This window comes from Balaenoptera borealis (genome assembly GCF_965194805.1).
Source record: "Balaenoptera borealis genome assembly, chromosome: 8".
NCBI lineage: Eukaryota > Metazoa > Chordata > Mammalia > Artiodactyla > Balaenopteridae > Balaenoptera > Balaenoptera borealis.
This window is the reverse complement of record NC_138865.1, coordinates 121,325,125-121,338,337: the sequence shown is the minus strand read 5'-3', so window position 1 is coordinate 121,338,337 and position 13,213 is coordinate 121,325,125. Positions and strand designations below refer to the sequence as shown.

Here is a 13,213-nt window from a genome sequence, read left to right as displayed (position 1 = left end):
TGCAGCCCCGCGGCTCTGGCCACCCCTGCGACTGCCTGTCTTTGCAGGACACGGCAAGAAGCTTGGAGCTGGTGAGAGTTCCCCTGTCCGCCCCCGGCTGCCTAGATCGACCTCTGTCCGCAGCGACCCGCAGGTGTCAGCCAGCGCTCCCCACCTGGCTTCCTGCCAGCAGCCCGTGACCATCCAGGCTGCTATGGCCGTCCTTCGAGACCTCCGCCAGCAAATCCAGGCCAGGCTGGAGCTGGCCCAGGACCGCCACCCAAGGCGAGGGCTGGAGCTGCGGGACCTGGCGGGGAGGAGGTGGCAGAGCCCCTGGAAGCCCCCAGACTCGCGGGGCTCCTGGAAGAGCCCTCGGGCTGTGACGGAGGGGGTGCCTGCCTCCGAGAGGGCTGGGAGCCTGCCCACGGCGCCGAGCTGGAGCACCTTGGCCAGGTGGGAGTCCTGTCCGCAGAGGACCTGGGCGGCCCAAGGACGAGATCCCTCCTTCCGGGGGCCCGGGAGCCCCACGGAAAGGCTGAACTCCTTCCCTCAGCGGCCCTGGAGCGCCTCGGCCAGGCGGGCCTCCTGTCCACAGAAGACCTGGGCGGCCCAAGGACGGGACCGCTCCTTCCGGAGGCCCGGGAGCCCCCCTGAAAGATGGGGCCCCTTCCTGCAGCGGCCCTGGAGCACCTCGTCCGGGCAGGCCTGGGGTCTGCAGAGGGCCTGGACCGCTTGTGAAGACCGGCAGGCCCCTGCCCGAAGGCCATGGAGCCCTCTGGAAAGGCCGAGCCCTCCCACCTGGCGTCCCTGGAGCGCCGCCTTCACGCAGGGGGCCAGCCCCCTGTGCCAGGGCAGGGGTCCACTTCTGACCCCCTCGGGGGAGAAGCTCGCCTGGCCAAGGCCCAGCCAGGATGCCCTTTGGAACATCCCTGGGAAGGAGAATGAGGTGCGACCCCCGCCGCCCTGCCCGAAGCCCCGAGGGCCCCTGGGCCCCCTCCACGGCTCCGAGCCCCGGCGGGAGTTCATGCGCCAGAAGACGGCGGCCTGGCGGCAGCAGGCCCTAAAGAAAAAGGCCTCTGCCACGCAAGCGCTGGAGCTCAGAAACCAGAGGCTGCAGGGCGTCTACAGGAAGAAGAGGGAGGCCGTCCCCGTGGTCTCCCAGACGACGCCCGGCATCGTGACCTTCGTCCCGCATTCTGCACAGTCCAGGGTATGTTCCAGCTCAGCCACCGAGCTCCCCCGGGGTCCCCTGGCTGTGGCAGGGCTCTGCAGGGACCCCACTGCCTCTGTCTCTGTCCCCAAAGAGGGGACCCCTGAGGGACCCAGCCTGAGACCCTTGTGGAGGCCGGGGCCAGCTCTGAGGCTGAGACAGGGCTTGGGGTCTTCTGGTCCAGCCTGGGGCTCGGACGACGTCCTTCTCCTCTGCTTTAGGGCCTGGAAGCCGCCGGAGCGCCTGTGCTGCAGTGGAGCAGGGTGACTTCCGGCATGGTGCTGGGGGACCAGGAGGCCCCGGGCAGGTGGGTGTGCAGGGCCGGGACTGCACTTCCTGGGGGGGCTCTCCCGGGCGGGGGGTCGGTTCCCTCCATCCAGAGCTGCTCGGAGCCTGTGATCAGGGCTGTGTTAGTTTTTGCTGAGGTGAGATTCCCATCACGTTAAGTTAACCCTTATAAAGAAAACTATTCAGTGGCATTTGGCACATTCACAATATTGTGTAACCACCATTTCCATCTAGTCCCCAAAAACATTTCATCACTCTGAAAGGAAACCCGTCCCCATTAGCAGTCACTCCCCATCCCTCCCCTGAGCCACGGGCTATCCCCAGTCTGCTGTCCGTCTGTGTGTATGGATTCACCTGTTCTGATGTCTCGTGTCAGTGGAATCCTATAGCATGGGGCCTTTGTGCCTGGCTTCTTTCCCTGAGCGAGTTTTCTAAGTTCATCCATGTTGCAGCCTGTGTCAGGACTTCCTTCCTTGTTATGGCCGAGTAATATTCCACTGTACGATCTCCCACGTTTTGCTTACCCATGGGGCAGCTGATGGACTTGTGGGCTGTTTCCCCCTTTTGGCTGCTGTGAGTGAAATGTCTGAGCACCCATTTTAGGCTCTCTGGTGCACACACCCAGGAGTGGCATTGCCGGGTCATGTGGTAGCTCCATATTTAACTGGTGGAGGAAGTGCCAGGTTGTTTTCGGCAGTGGCCGCACCATTTTGCATTCCCAGAGCAGTGCACGAGAAATCCAGTTTCTCCCTGTCTTTGCCAATGCTTATTTTCTGGGTTTGTCTTCTTTTCCCTTGCTTTCGTTTTTGCTTTGTTTTCACTGCCGTGTGTTTTTATTTCTCTGGGGCAACCGTCCAGGAGGCTGCTCCCCCGAGCAGCATCTTGAAGGGCAGGGTGGGAGACCTTCCCCCACTTTGCTGGGGGGGATTGAGCGTCCAGGCTCCCTAGAGACTGGCCTTCCCAGCGCTTGCCCTCGCGGGGAAGGGCTCCGGGGGGTGCCCCGTGGGCTTCAGGCCGGTGCCAGCCACTTCCCGGCCACCTGCCCAATGAAGGAGGGGGAACTCACAGCCAGGCTCCTAGGGTATCATCCGCCCATGGCTAGGGGGAGGAGCTGGCCCAGAGGCTAAGGCCGGGGGTCCCCACAAGATGCCGCCCACCGGGAGCTTCCTGCCCTGGGCTCACTCTGAACCTGGCTCCTGGATGGGTCTTTGGCAGCCAGAGTTCTGGGAGGGGGCTTTGGGCTGAACCCTTTGGAGCTCAGCGCCCACCCCTCTTTGCAGCCCCTCGACCCCCCACCCGTCCACCTCAGTGGGATGGACACCCTGCCCTGGCCCCTGGCTCCTGGAAGTCTCCCTCTCCGGATCCCTTTTGTTTCATTTGCCTTTAAAGTGCGCACTTCTCCCCAAGATTCCAGGTCCACAGGTCCTAGGTGTGCAGCTCAGTGAATGCTCGCACGCGGAGCACGTGTGTAACCTGCACTGGGGCTGAGAAACCGCTTACACCTGAGGGCAGCCCTGCGCCGTGGGAAATGCCGGCAGGGGCTCCTGGCTGTCCGGCTCCTTCTGCTGGACACGATGCTGGAGGGGGGGCTATCTCTGTGGTGGAGGGGGGGCTATCTCTGTGGTGGAGGGGGGGCTATCTCTGTGGTGGAGGAGGCTGCAGGTCCTTTATCGTGCTTCGCTCTGTCCTTTTTTTTTTTTCCACTTAAAAAAATTGTGGTAAAATACACATGACAAAATTGTAAAATTTTGTTAAGATCGTAAAAATCTTAAGCAGTTTTAAGCGCACAGTTCAGGGGCATTACGTACATTCACACTGCTGTGCAAACATCACTACCATCATCTCCAGGACTTTCTCATCTTCCCAAACTGAAACTCTGTCCCCGTGAAACACTCGCTCCCCATCCCCCGCCCAGCCCCGGGCCCCACCGTCCTACTTTCTGTCTCTATGAACCTGATTCCTTCTGGGACCCTTTTGTGACTGGCCTGTTTCACTCAGCATGACATCCTCAAGGTTCATCCATGTTGTAGCCTATTTCAGAATTTCTTTCCTTTTTAAGGCTGAATGATATTCCATTGTATGGGTGGACCACACCTTGTTTATCCATTCATCTGTTGATGGACACCTGGGTTGCTTCTACCTTTTGGTTGTGAATGGTGTTGCTGTGAACATAGGTATGCAAACATCTCTTCAAGCCCCTACTTCCAATTCTTTGCGATATACACCCAGAATTAGAATTGCTGGGTCATATGAGAATTCTATGTTTACTTTTTGAGGAACCTCCATACTGTTTTCCATAGCAGCTACACCATTTTATATTCCACCAACTGTGCACGAGGGTTCCAACTTCTCCACATCCCTGTCAACACTTGTTCTTTTCTTTTTCTTTAATAGTGCCCATCCTAAAGGGTGTAAGGTGGTATCTCATTGTGGTTTTTTAAAATTTTATTTATTTATTTATTTATATTTATTTATTTGGCTGCACGGGGTCTTAGTTGCAGCACGCGGGATCTTTAGTTCCGGCATGCGGGATCTAGTTCCCCGACCAGGGATCGAACCCGGGCTCCCTGCATTGGGAGCATGGAATCTTAACCACTGGACCACCGGGGAAGTCCCTCATTGTGGCTTTGATTTGCATTTCCCTAATGATCAGTGATGTTTAGCATCTTTTCACGTGCTTCTTGGCCATTTGTATGTCTTCTTTGGAGAAATCTCTATTCAAGTCCTTTGCCTGATTTTTCATCAAGTTATTTGGGTTTTTGTTGTTGTTGAGTTGTAGGATATATACTCGGGAGTAATCTCTGATCAGATCTGGGTTTGTAAATGTTTTCTCTCATTCTGTAGGCTGTCTTTTCATTCTGTTGATTGGGTCTTTTGATGCATATAAGTTTTTAATTTTGAAGTAGCCCGGTTTATCTATTTTTTTCTTTTGTTACCAGTGCTTTTGGTGCCATATCCAAGAAATCATTGCCAACCGTCCTTCTTCTTTCTAACAGCCACGTGTGGTCTGTCCTATAGATGCACCATAATCACCCCCTGGTCATAAACAGACGCAGTGAATAGACTCTGGGCCTGGCACGGAAGCTGCCGCTATGGGCATCCCCGCACACGCGTGTTTCCCACGCTCCTGGAGAGGGTGCCCTAGGGCTGACCCTCTTCCCCTCTCTCCCTGCAGCTTCTGCCTGTGTTTGAACAGAGCCTTGAACCCGGCTGAGACTCTGGAGGTGAGAGGCCCCCGAGATGGCTGGGAGGGCGCCCCCCTGCTGACGTCAGCCAGTTCTTCCCTGGGCCCCCTGCAACTCCAGGACCTGACCACCCACTACCCAAGCCCGGGGCTGTGCATCTACCTGGACCCCGAGGAGTCCGAGCGCCTGGGCACGCCGGGCCCCCTGCACTTCCGGTACAAGCAGGCCCGGCTGCAGGCCCTGGAGACCATGGCCAACATCCTGAAGCAGCGAATCGACGTCCTCACCGACAGGCTGCGCAGGTCCGAGGCGACAGACGCACTGGGGGGGCCCGTCCCGGGCCCGCCGCCCTCAAGCTCCAGCATGCCAGCCTGCCTCGGAGCCCTGGTGCCCAACGTGGGCGGAGGGGCACCCTGGGACTGGGCGGGCATGCGGGCCAGGCCGCTTCTCTCTACCACCTGCTTCCCGGACACTGAGACACTGCCCTGGAGCCCTGGCTGGGAACAGCCGCAGAGCGTGAGCCCAAGGGGCCACCAGGCCAGCAAGCCCCAAGGTAGGCCGGCCCCGGGGCCGCAGATGACCACTTGCCCCGTCGGTGGCCGGGGGACCCCACTTTCTCCCTGCCTCTGGGTTTCTTCTCCTGAAGGGGACGAGGGTACAACGACAAGACCACAGAAGTTGTCCCTCTGCAGCCGTTGTCACCATCTTGCCTCTGGCTGGGGGAGGGGTGGGGTCCGGTCCTGAGCCTGACGTGCCCACCACCTCTCTGCCCTGCCTCCTGCAGAGGGGCAAGAAAGCAGGACCAGGGTCCCTCCTGCCAGGGGGGTGGGGGCCCCGTCCTCACTCCCCACCGACCAGCAGACCGGTGTCCGTCTCTCCAAAGGTTTCGTGGAGGATGGGCGCTCGGAGCTGGACAAGAGGCTGACGAGAAACGTGGCTTCCTTCCAGGCCCTCAGCCCCTTAGCAGGCAGGTAAGCCTGGGCGCCGCTCTTGAGCAGCCTTGTGTCCCCAGGGTGGGTGCTGCCGGCCCGTGACGGAGCCCATAACAGGTCCAGTGACATGGCTCCTGACCGGTCCGGGGAGAGGTGCTGGCCTCGGGTGCCTCTGGCGGGGCTGTGCCCAGTGGGCCATGTGGAAACACTCGGCCAGGCGTCCCCGTGTGGTTGGCAGTCTGGTTGTGTCTGGGGGACACGGAGACAGGCAGCCCTCCACCTGGGTCGGTGGCCCATGTCGAATTCTCAGGACCACCCGTCCACAGCCCCTTGCACCTTCTCGTGACTTCCGTCTCCAGCACTGGCCTCCTCTGGGGTCATTCACACAGGTCCCTTTGCACGGGCCCAGTTACAGACAGATGGCCGGCCCGGGGCAGGGGCATTGGGGGCCAGCCCAGCCTGGGTCTGCAGTGTGGCCTCAGTAGCCACCACCCCGGGCCAGCCGCTCTCCTGGGGACCCTCTGCTGTTCCGGCCCTCACCCCAGGCCCCCAGAGTCTCGGCCGGCCTCCCCCTGAGGTCCAGCTGCTGTCCTCTCTGTCCTCCAGCTCATTTCCCCCCAGCAGCCAGTGTCCCCGCTCTGTACCCCCAGCCCCTCTAGGAGGGGGGCGTCCTCCAGCCCGGGGCAGGTTCTGTCCACGAGGGCTCCAAAGGTTGGGCTGCGCGGGGGAGCTGCTTTCTTGTCATCTGGCCTTCCCTGAGCAGCTGCGGCCCCCAGTCTTCCCAGGATTCGGGGACATGCTTGTCTCCTTCTGCAAGGACGCACCCCTCTCCCGCCCCAAGAACTGTTCCTTCTGCCACATCGCCTGCCCGCCTGCCCAGGGGCTCCTGCAGGCGCGGGTCCCTGTCCAGTCCTCCTCACCTGCCACTGGTGCCCTGCTGGTGCCCTGCTGGTCCCCAGCCCCACCCACCTCCTTCCCTGGCACCCGCACCAGGAGGTTGTCAGACACCCCTGGCCCCCTCCCCTCTCCGCCCTGGGGCTGAAGCACCGTGGGGCAGCCGTCCCTGCCTGGTCCCCAGGTAAGCCCTCCCTGCTTGCCCTCTCACCTTGTGCGGCTACACGTCCTCATCCTCCGGGACTCCAGGCTCGACAGCTCAGAACCGGGGCGGGGGAGGGGGTTCCAGAGGAGGACAGGCCAGTGGGTGGTCTCCAGGGGGCTGGCCTTGCTCGTTGTCAGTATCGGCCGGAACCCACTGGGAGGGATGCCAGGGGCTCCTCGCCACCCGCTTCACCCCGTCTCTCCTGGGCTTGCTGCCCTCCTACGTGGGGCTGCCCTAGGGCCTCCGGGGGTCAGTGCAGATCCCAGGTCTGTGCTTAAAGCTGGTGACCTTGAGCACATTCACGGCCCCCCGCACCAGCCTCAGAGTCCCCCCTTGGAGGTGGGGTGTGGCCCCGAATCCACCCTGATTCCCCCAACCCTGCCTCACCCTCCCTCCCCTCCCCCAGCCCCTCCCCTGCCCAGCCTCAGTGCAGTTACTGGAACTGAATTGTTGCCACCAGTAGGGGTCAGCATCGGGCTGGACTTCACGTCCTCTGCACCTACCCCCCCCTCCTGCTCCCCGTCTAGAGCTTGAGAAGGGGAGACGGGTGGGAGAATTCTCCAGAGGTTAATTTCGGTGCCCTAGGCTCTAAGGCGGACAGCCTACAGCTGTGTGTCCCGCTGCTGGACAGCCAGCAAGGTCCCGGGGGCTCAGGCCCAGGAGGTGTCAAAGCTGAGGGGTGTCCGGGACCTTCCCACCAGGGGCACTGCGTCTCCCTCCCCACCTCAGCCTGACCAGGCGGGGAGAGGCAGGAGGAGGTGGAAATCATTCAGAGCCGTGCCCTGGATGGCCCAGCACCCTTGGAGCCCAGGGGTCAGGGCCCAGGGGCTGGCTGGGCCTCTCAGGCCTCCGGAAGGCACCTGGCCCGGCCCAGTCTTCTAAACTAGCAGTCTCCACTCACTGCTTCACGGGGCTGCTTTGCGGCCGTGCCTCTGGTCACCTCCCTCGCTGCCGAGTGAGTCCAAGGATGCAGGTCACAGCTCTCCTCTCCAGGGCCTGGCCCGTCCTGCCGCCTCTCAGGCCAGTTCCTGAGTCGGGGTGGGTCTCCTCCACCGAGTCCTTTCCCTGCTGGGGCCACAGTGCTCAGTGGCCGGGTGGGGGCCAAGCTTGTTACCAGCATCACGTGGTGAGGACACTAGGGCTTCCCACCCCCCATGGGGCTTGGGCCCCTCACACCCAGTCCACCCCGGCATCTCTGGAAGGAAGGACAGAGGAGTGTGTGCCCCAGCTGTGTGCTTGCAGCAACCCTGAGGGATGTGTGCTCATCCCCATTTTACAGATGGGGAAGCTGAGGCTGGCAGAGGAGAATTGACCTTGCCCAGGGTCACGTAGCCTGGGGGAGGACAAGCCAAGTTTCAGACCCAGGGCATGGACTCCAGAGCCCCCAGTTTTTCTGCTACACCCGTTCCCTGGCCAGTGGTTCTCAAACTGTTCCCTGGGAACTCGTTAGAAATGCAGAGTGCCCGGCCCATCCCAGCCCGCCTGAATCTGATATGCTGGGGGTGGGCCCAGTGATCAGGCGATTCTGATGCTCGCTGAAGTTTGAGAACCACTGCCCTAGAGAATCTAGACCAGTGGTCAGCAAGCCACAGCCCCCTAGACCCGCCGCTGGTCTTTGTAAATAAAGTTTTATTGGCACACAGCCATGCTCATCATTTACATAACGAGTGTGGCTGCTTTCCTGCTACAAAGGCAGAGCTGAGTGGTTTCCACGGAGACAGAGACCGTGTGGCCTGCAAAGCCTGAACACTGACGGTCTGTCCCTCTGTGGGAAATGCTTGCCATCCCTGCTCTAGACAATTGAGGGAGAAGGGCTTGTGGACTGATGGCATTCCCTTTTAAGCAGCCTTGGAGGACGCAGCTCCTTCCTGCCCTTTGTTGATCCCAGGTGGGGGTTATTGCATCCTAAGTTCTGGGTTGGGAAGGAGGGAGCTAGAGAGTCCCCCTGTCTCCATGACTACGCATTCCTGAAGCAGCCCCTGCTGCCACTGCCTCCAGGAACCCACCCCTGACCATCGGAGCCCGCGGTCAGTGCTCCTGCCCCAGCATCCCGGGCGTCATCCCAGGATCAGCCCCTGGGCCCAGCCCTCGCCTTCTCAGCATCTCTCGTCTGGGCCCCGGGCCGCTCCCTCTTCCTGGAACAGTCTTTTCACGCCACCTCCCCGGCAGGACCGTGAGCTGTGGGGTAGGGGCGGGGTGGTGGGTCACCTGGGAAGCACGGCAGGTGCTCAGCGAACACCTGTGGGGCTGGAGGAGGGCCCGTCTCCATGGTGCGCAGGTGTGGCCGGTGTCTTTAGTCACTCAAGGGCATCCTGGGTCACTGGGTGCAGGAGAGACAGCCACGTGTGCTGATGAGACGTGAAGTGAGGCGGGCTGTCGGCACCGCTCGCCCGAGCCTGGCACACACACCTGGGCTGCACACTCATCTGTGCCCCAAGCCCCTAATCCGGGCAGCTGCAGCCCACCTGTGCCCGGCGGCTCTCCCGCCCCACCTGGGCTGCTGCCCTCTCGGGGGGGCCCAAAGCCACGCCTTCCTCCTTCTCCTGTGGCGGACGTGCTGGGCAGCCCCGGGTGAGGCTGAGCTCGCCCTGATGGAGGGCAGGTCTCTGAGTCTGACTGGACCCGTTTGACCCCGGCCTCCTTGGTCATCCGGCCGGCTCAGGCCCCTCTGTGGACAGGGCGGCACTGCCGGCACGAGAAGGTGGTGCTGAGGCTGAGAGCTAAGATGTGGGCCCTGCTCCACTCCGGGCCTGGTGGACGGTCCTCCTTAGCAGATGGCCGAGGGGACAGAGACAGAGGACATGCCCCATGCCCGTCACTGCCAGAGCAGCCGCTTTGCAGGAGCAGACCCCGGGCAGGCGAGGGCTTTCGGGCAAAGGGCGCTCTGATGCTGGCCCCAGCACTGATGGTGACCGTGGAGGCCGAGCGCTCCTGCTGGGCGCTGGTACCCCCGGGTCCGAGTACAGAGCCCTGAGTCGCCGCTCACAGACCAGGCCCTGCCGAGCTGGGAGATCCTGAGGGTGTGGGCATCTACAGGCCCCGCCTGCTCGCCACTGCCCTCCTGGCCCTCTGGTCCCAGGCCCATCCCGCCTTTGGCCCTTGGGTCTCCCTGGACACTGGGTCTGCAGGAGCCCAGATTACCACCCCGCGCCCCCCAGCCCTCAGCTGTCTCCTGCCTCGAGGGTGTTCGCTGCTCACACAGGTGTTTGTGTATCCCCAGCTCACTCGGGGCGCCAGCCACGCCAGACCCCCGCTGCGGCTCCCTGCGGCTGGAAGAGATGCGGTCGGCCGGACGGGCGGGCTTGGTCGCGCCCTGGACCCTCCGGAGCTGTGGTAAGGGCAAGCCTGTGGACAGGCCCTGGGCCGGCTGGTCGGGTGGCCAGGGAGGTCCGCTGGGGACCCCCTCCACTGCCTGACGCTCGGCACGGTTCTGCGGGTGTAGAAAGATGCTTTTCTATGTGGATAGCACCCACGCATCAGTATTAAAGTTTTTTGGAGGCTTTCAGGGCCCAGCCGCTTGCTGTGTGCTCTTGCCATGCTTCTGTTGTGACTGTTTGCTCCCTCGAGAGTCAATGGCTTGTTTCATCAACAGCTCTGCTCCTGGGGCCCAGCCTTCTGCCTTCACTTTTGAGCCGAAGGGTTTCTCCCCCGTTACAGCTGAGGAGGCTGGCCCAGGGCCGCAGGGCTGGTGCACGGCCAGGGCCAGGGGGATGGTGCTCCCGCCTGATGCCCTCCTGGGCTCGGGCCTTCTTTGTGGCAGCAGCCTGGGCCTCAGCCCCAGCGTGTGCGGAGTGGGCGTGGGCTGGACTGTGGGATGCCCTGTCCAGTGGGGGCTCAGGGAGGGGGCAGCTGGAGGGCCCTGGCACGGCGCTGGGGACCGAGCACTACTCTGAAAGGCCTGGGATGTGATTTGCCGTTTAAGCCTCATTTTTCAGTTGGTTTTCTTCAAAAGTTTTAAGAACGGGAATAAAACGTGCTCACGTCTGTCTGTAGGAGAATCGGGCACTGCAGGTGCGTTCGGAACAAAGCCCCACCCCCTGCCCCGCTCGGGAGCAGCCCCAGATAAAACCTGCACCTCCATACGGGGCCGGCTGGAGTCGCCCATCTCACAAGGGGGGCAGTGAGGCGTGTGGGGTCAGTGGCCTGCGAAAGGCCAGGGGGCAGTTAGAAGCCCCGGGATTCCCCCTGGTGTCTGGGCGAGGGGAGGGGAGGGAGGAATTTCAGCCCTGGGCTCTGGCGTCCCACAGACCTGGGGTCGCAGCACGGGGTGTGGCAGACCCCTCGAGGACGAGCAGCCTCCCAAGGGGCTGCCCGACAGCGGCCTCCCTGACGGACACCTGCCCCTCCCTGGAAGACAGAGGGCCCTCAGGCCAGGCAGGGCGAGGGGCTGGGGCCAAAGCCCTCAAGGGGCTGCCAAAACCCTCCTGCAGACCAGGCTTCCTCAAGCCCACCAGGGTGGGGCATACGTGTGCTGTTGGACACGTGCACGTGCGTGTGTATGCGCGCGTGTGTATGAGTGTGTGTAGAAGGGGCCCCGGGCCCTCTGAGGCAGGAGGCTCTGTGCCACCGCATCCCCTGCCCATCGCTCTGGGAGACTCTCCCAGCCTGGGGAGGGGCTGCTGGAGAGCCCCCTGGTTCCTTGGTTCATCCTCCCGGTGCTCACTCAGAACAAGCTCGCTGAGCACCTGCTGAGCCTGGCACTGACCGGGCACCAGGCCCTGCCCTCAAGGTGCCTGCCTTTTGGGGAGGGTGGGGCAGGTGGTCAGAAGACACACACGTGACAACACATAGCACGTCAGGTCCTGGCCAATAAGTGCCCAGGGGGAGAATCTACCCGGAAGAGGGTAGACATTTCCAGCCCCTCCTCGTCCAGGAGGTGCGGCCCAGTGAGGAACAGTGAGCTGCCTGGGGCGCCCAGGGACGGGCTGGGACCAGGGCTTGGGCTCAGATGCCAGCTCTCTATCCACGCCTCTCCATCCTTCTGGCTGAGCTGGAACCGGGAAACTGGGCACCGCCGTCTATTCCAGAAAGCTGGGAGAGCTCGGGCAACCCTGGCCCCTCTGGACCATCAGCTGCGCCCTGTCTGTAAAACGGCGTAACGCAGGGACTCAGGGACTTAAGACAGAAAGCAGGTGGGCCGAGCGCTGCAGTGCCCTTAGCTTTCACTCCTGGTCCCCAGCGCCAGCTCACTCCGTCCTCCCGGGACGCACAGCCCACGTGCGCCCTGTACGCTTGCGTCCACCCACGCAGGGTGGGCAGGCGATGCCCCGTGTGGCGGCAGGGAGGTGGTACAGCGCCTCGGGGGACAGGCAGCCCCGCCTGGATGCCATGGTGAGGGCAGAGAAGGGCATCCTCTCAACACCCCTAAGGGGAAAACCGTCAGTTGCTGGTTGAAAGGGCAAAACCCCTGGATGGTGGACCACACATCAGGGGTGAGGAAGGTGCGAGCTTTCCCACGATTCACCCCCTCGAGTGGTAGCCTGGGTACCAGGGCAAGGGCAAACGAAAACTGAGGTCAGCAGCCCCTTTGTGCAGAGCTGCCCTTTCCCCAGGGGTACCTCTTGGCCGGGCAAGGGGCTGGGCCATAGCCCTCCTGAGAAAGGAGCGGCCTGGTGGGAGGGTGCCCGGCTGGCCACCAGGGCCCCCCCCCCCCCGCTGTGCCCTCCAGGGAAAAGAGACAGGGCAGAGCGCTCCCTCCCCACCCTGCCGCCTCCCACGAGGACGACGAGGATGAGGACGTCCTCCAGGAGCCTCTGAGGTCTGTGTGGGTGGAGCTGTCGGCCAGGCCCCATCCCACCATGACCCCCAGAAGGCCCAGGGCCCGATCTTCCAGAAAAAACAGCTGCTCTCCCAGTTCTGCCTGCAGGGAGGCGGGGAGGTAGCTGGACAACGGGCCCTCAGCTCTCAGTCCCTCCCGCGTGAGGGGGCGGAGCCCCAGCTGCCCTCACGCTGTCCTCTGGACAGGGCTGGGCAGCGCCCCTCTCAGTGCATTTGTGGACTGAAATTCTCTGACAGGGGTTCTTTATCCTGAGGCTGCAGGCAGCCCCAAAGAATCATCTGAAATCTGAGCTGCTCCTGCCTGGAGTGGCTGAGAGCAGGATCTCAGGAGCCCGGACAGCCAAGCAGTGAGCACAGGCCAGGGTGCCTGCGCAGCGCTCCCGCCAGACGCCTCCTCCAGGAAGCCTCCCAGATAGCACTTGGGCTGGGTCAGGTGCTGCTGCTCGGCGTGCCTGGTGGGAGTGAGACTCGTGTTTGTGCCTCTGTCTCTGTGGCCCACAGGAACTTGAGAGTCTGGCTTTCGTGGCAGCTCCGGCTCCTGGCACAGTGCCTGCCAGGCCGGGAGTACTTGGGGAATATTTGCTGAAAGCATGAATGACCTCCTGAGGGCCCCTGGGCCCGGCGCTGCGTGTCACACACGACGTCTCATTGGTCTCGCCCTACCTCGGGGCAGGTCCCATCCTCATGCCCACATTCACGGAGGAGGAACCCAGCGCTCGGAGAAGCACCCATCACCACCCGC

General features: G+C 62.4%; 1 protein-coding gene across 4 annotated transcripts in view; it reads left to right on the top strand.

The window, feature by feature from the left end:
- Nucleotides 1-13,213, top strand: part of CCDC187 (coiled-coil domain containing 187) — a 42,344-nt gene that overhangs the window by 11,651 nt on the left and 17,480 nt on the right. For all 4 annotated transcript variants that reach the window (XM_082401830.1, XM_082401832.1, XM_082401831.1 and 1 more), the window contains 5 exons: nucleotides 48-1,189; nucleotides 1,411-1,496; nucleotides 4,653-5,215; nucleotides 5,546-5,633; nucleotides 9,914-10,026. In XM_082401830.1, coding sequence (XP_082257956.1) covers nucleotides 48-1,189; nucleotides 1,411-1,496; nucleotides 4,653-5,215; nucleotides 5,546-5,633; nucleotides 9,914-10,026 — 1,992 coding nt within the window. The remainder of the gene's footprint in view (nucleotides 1-47; nucleotides 1,190-1,410; nucleotides 1,497-4,652; nucleotides 5,216-5,545; nucleotides 5,634-9,913; nucleotides 10,027-13,213) is intronic.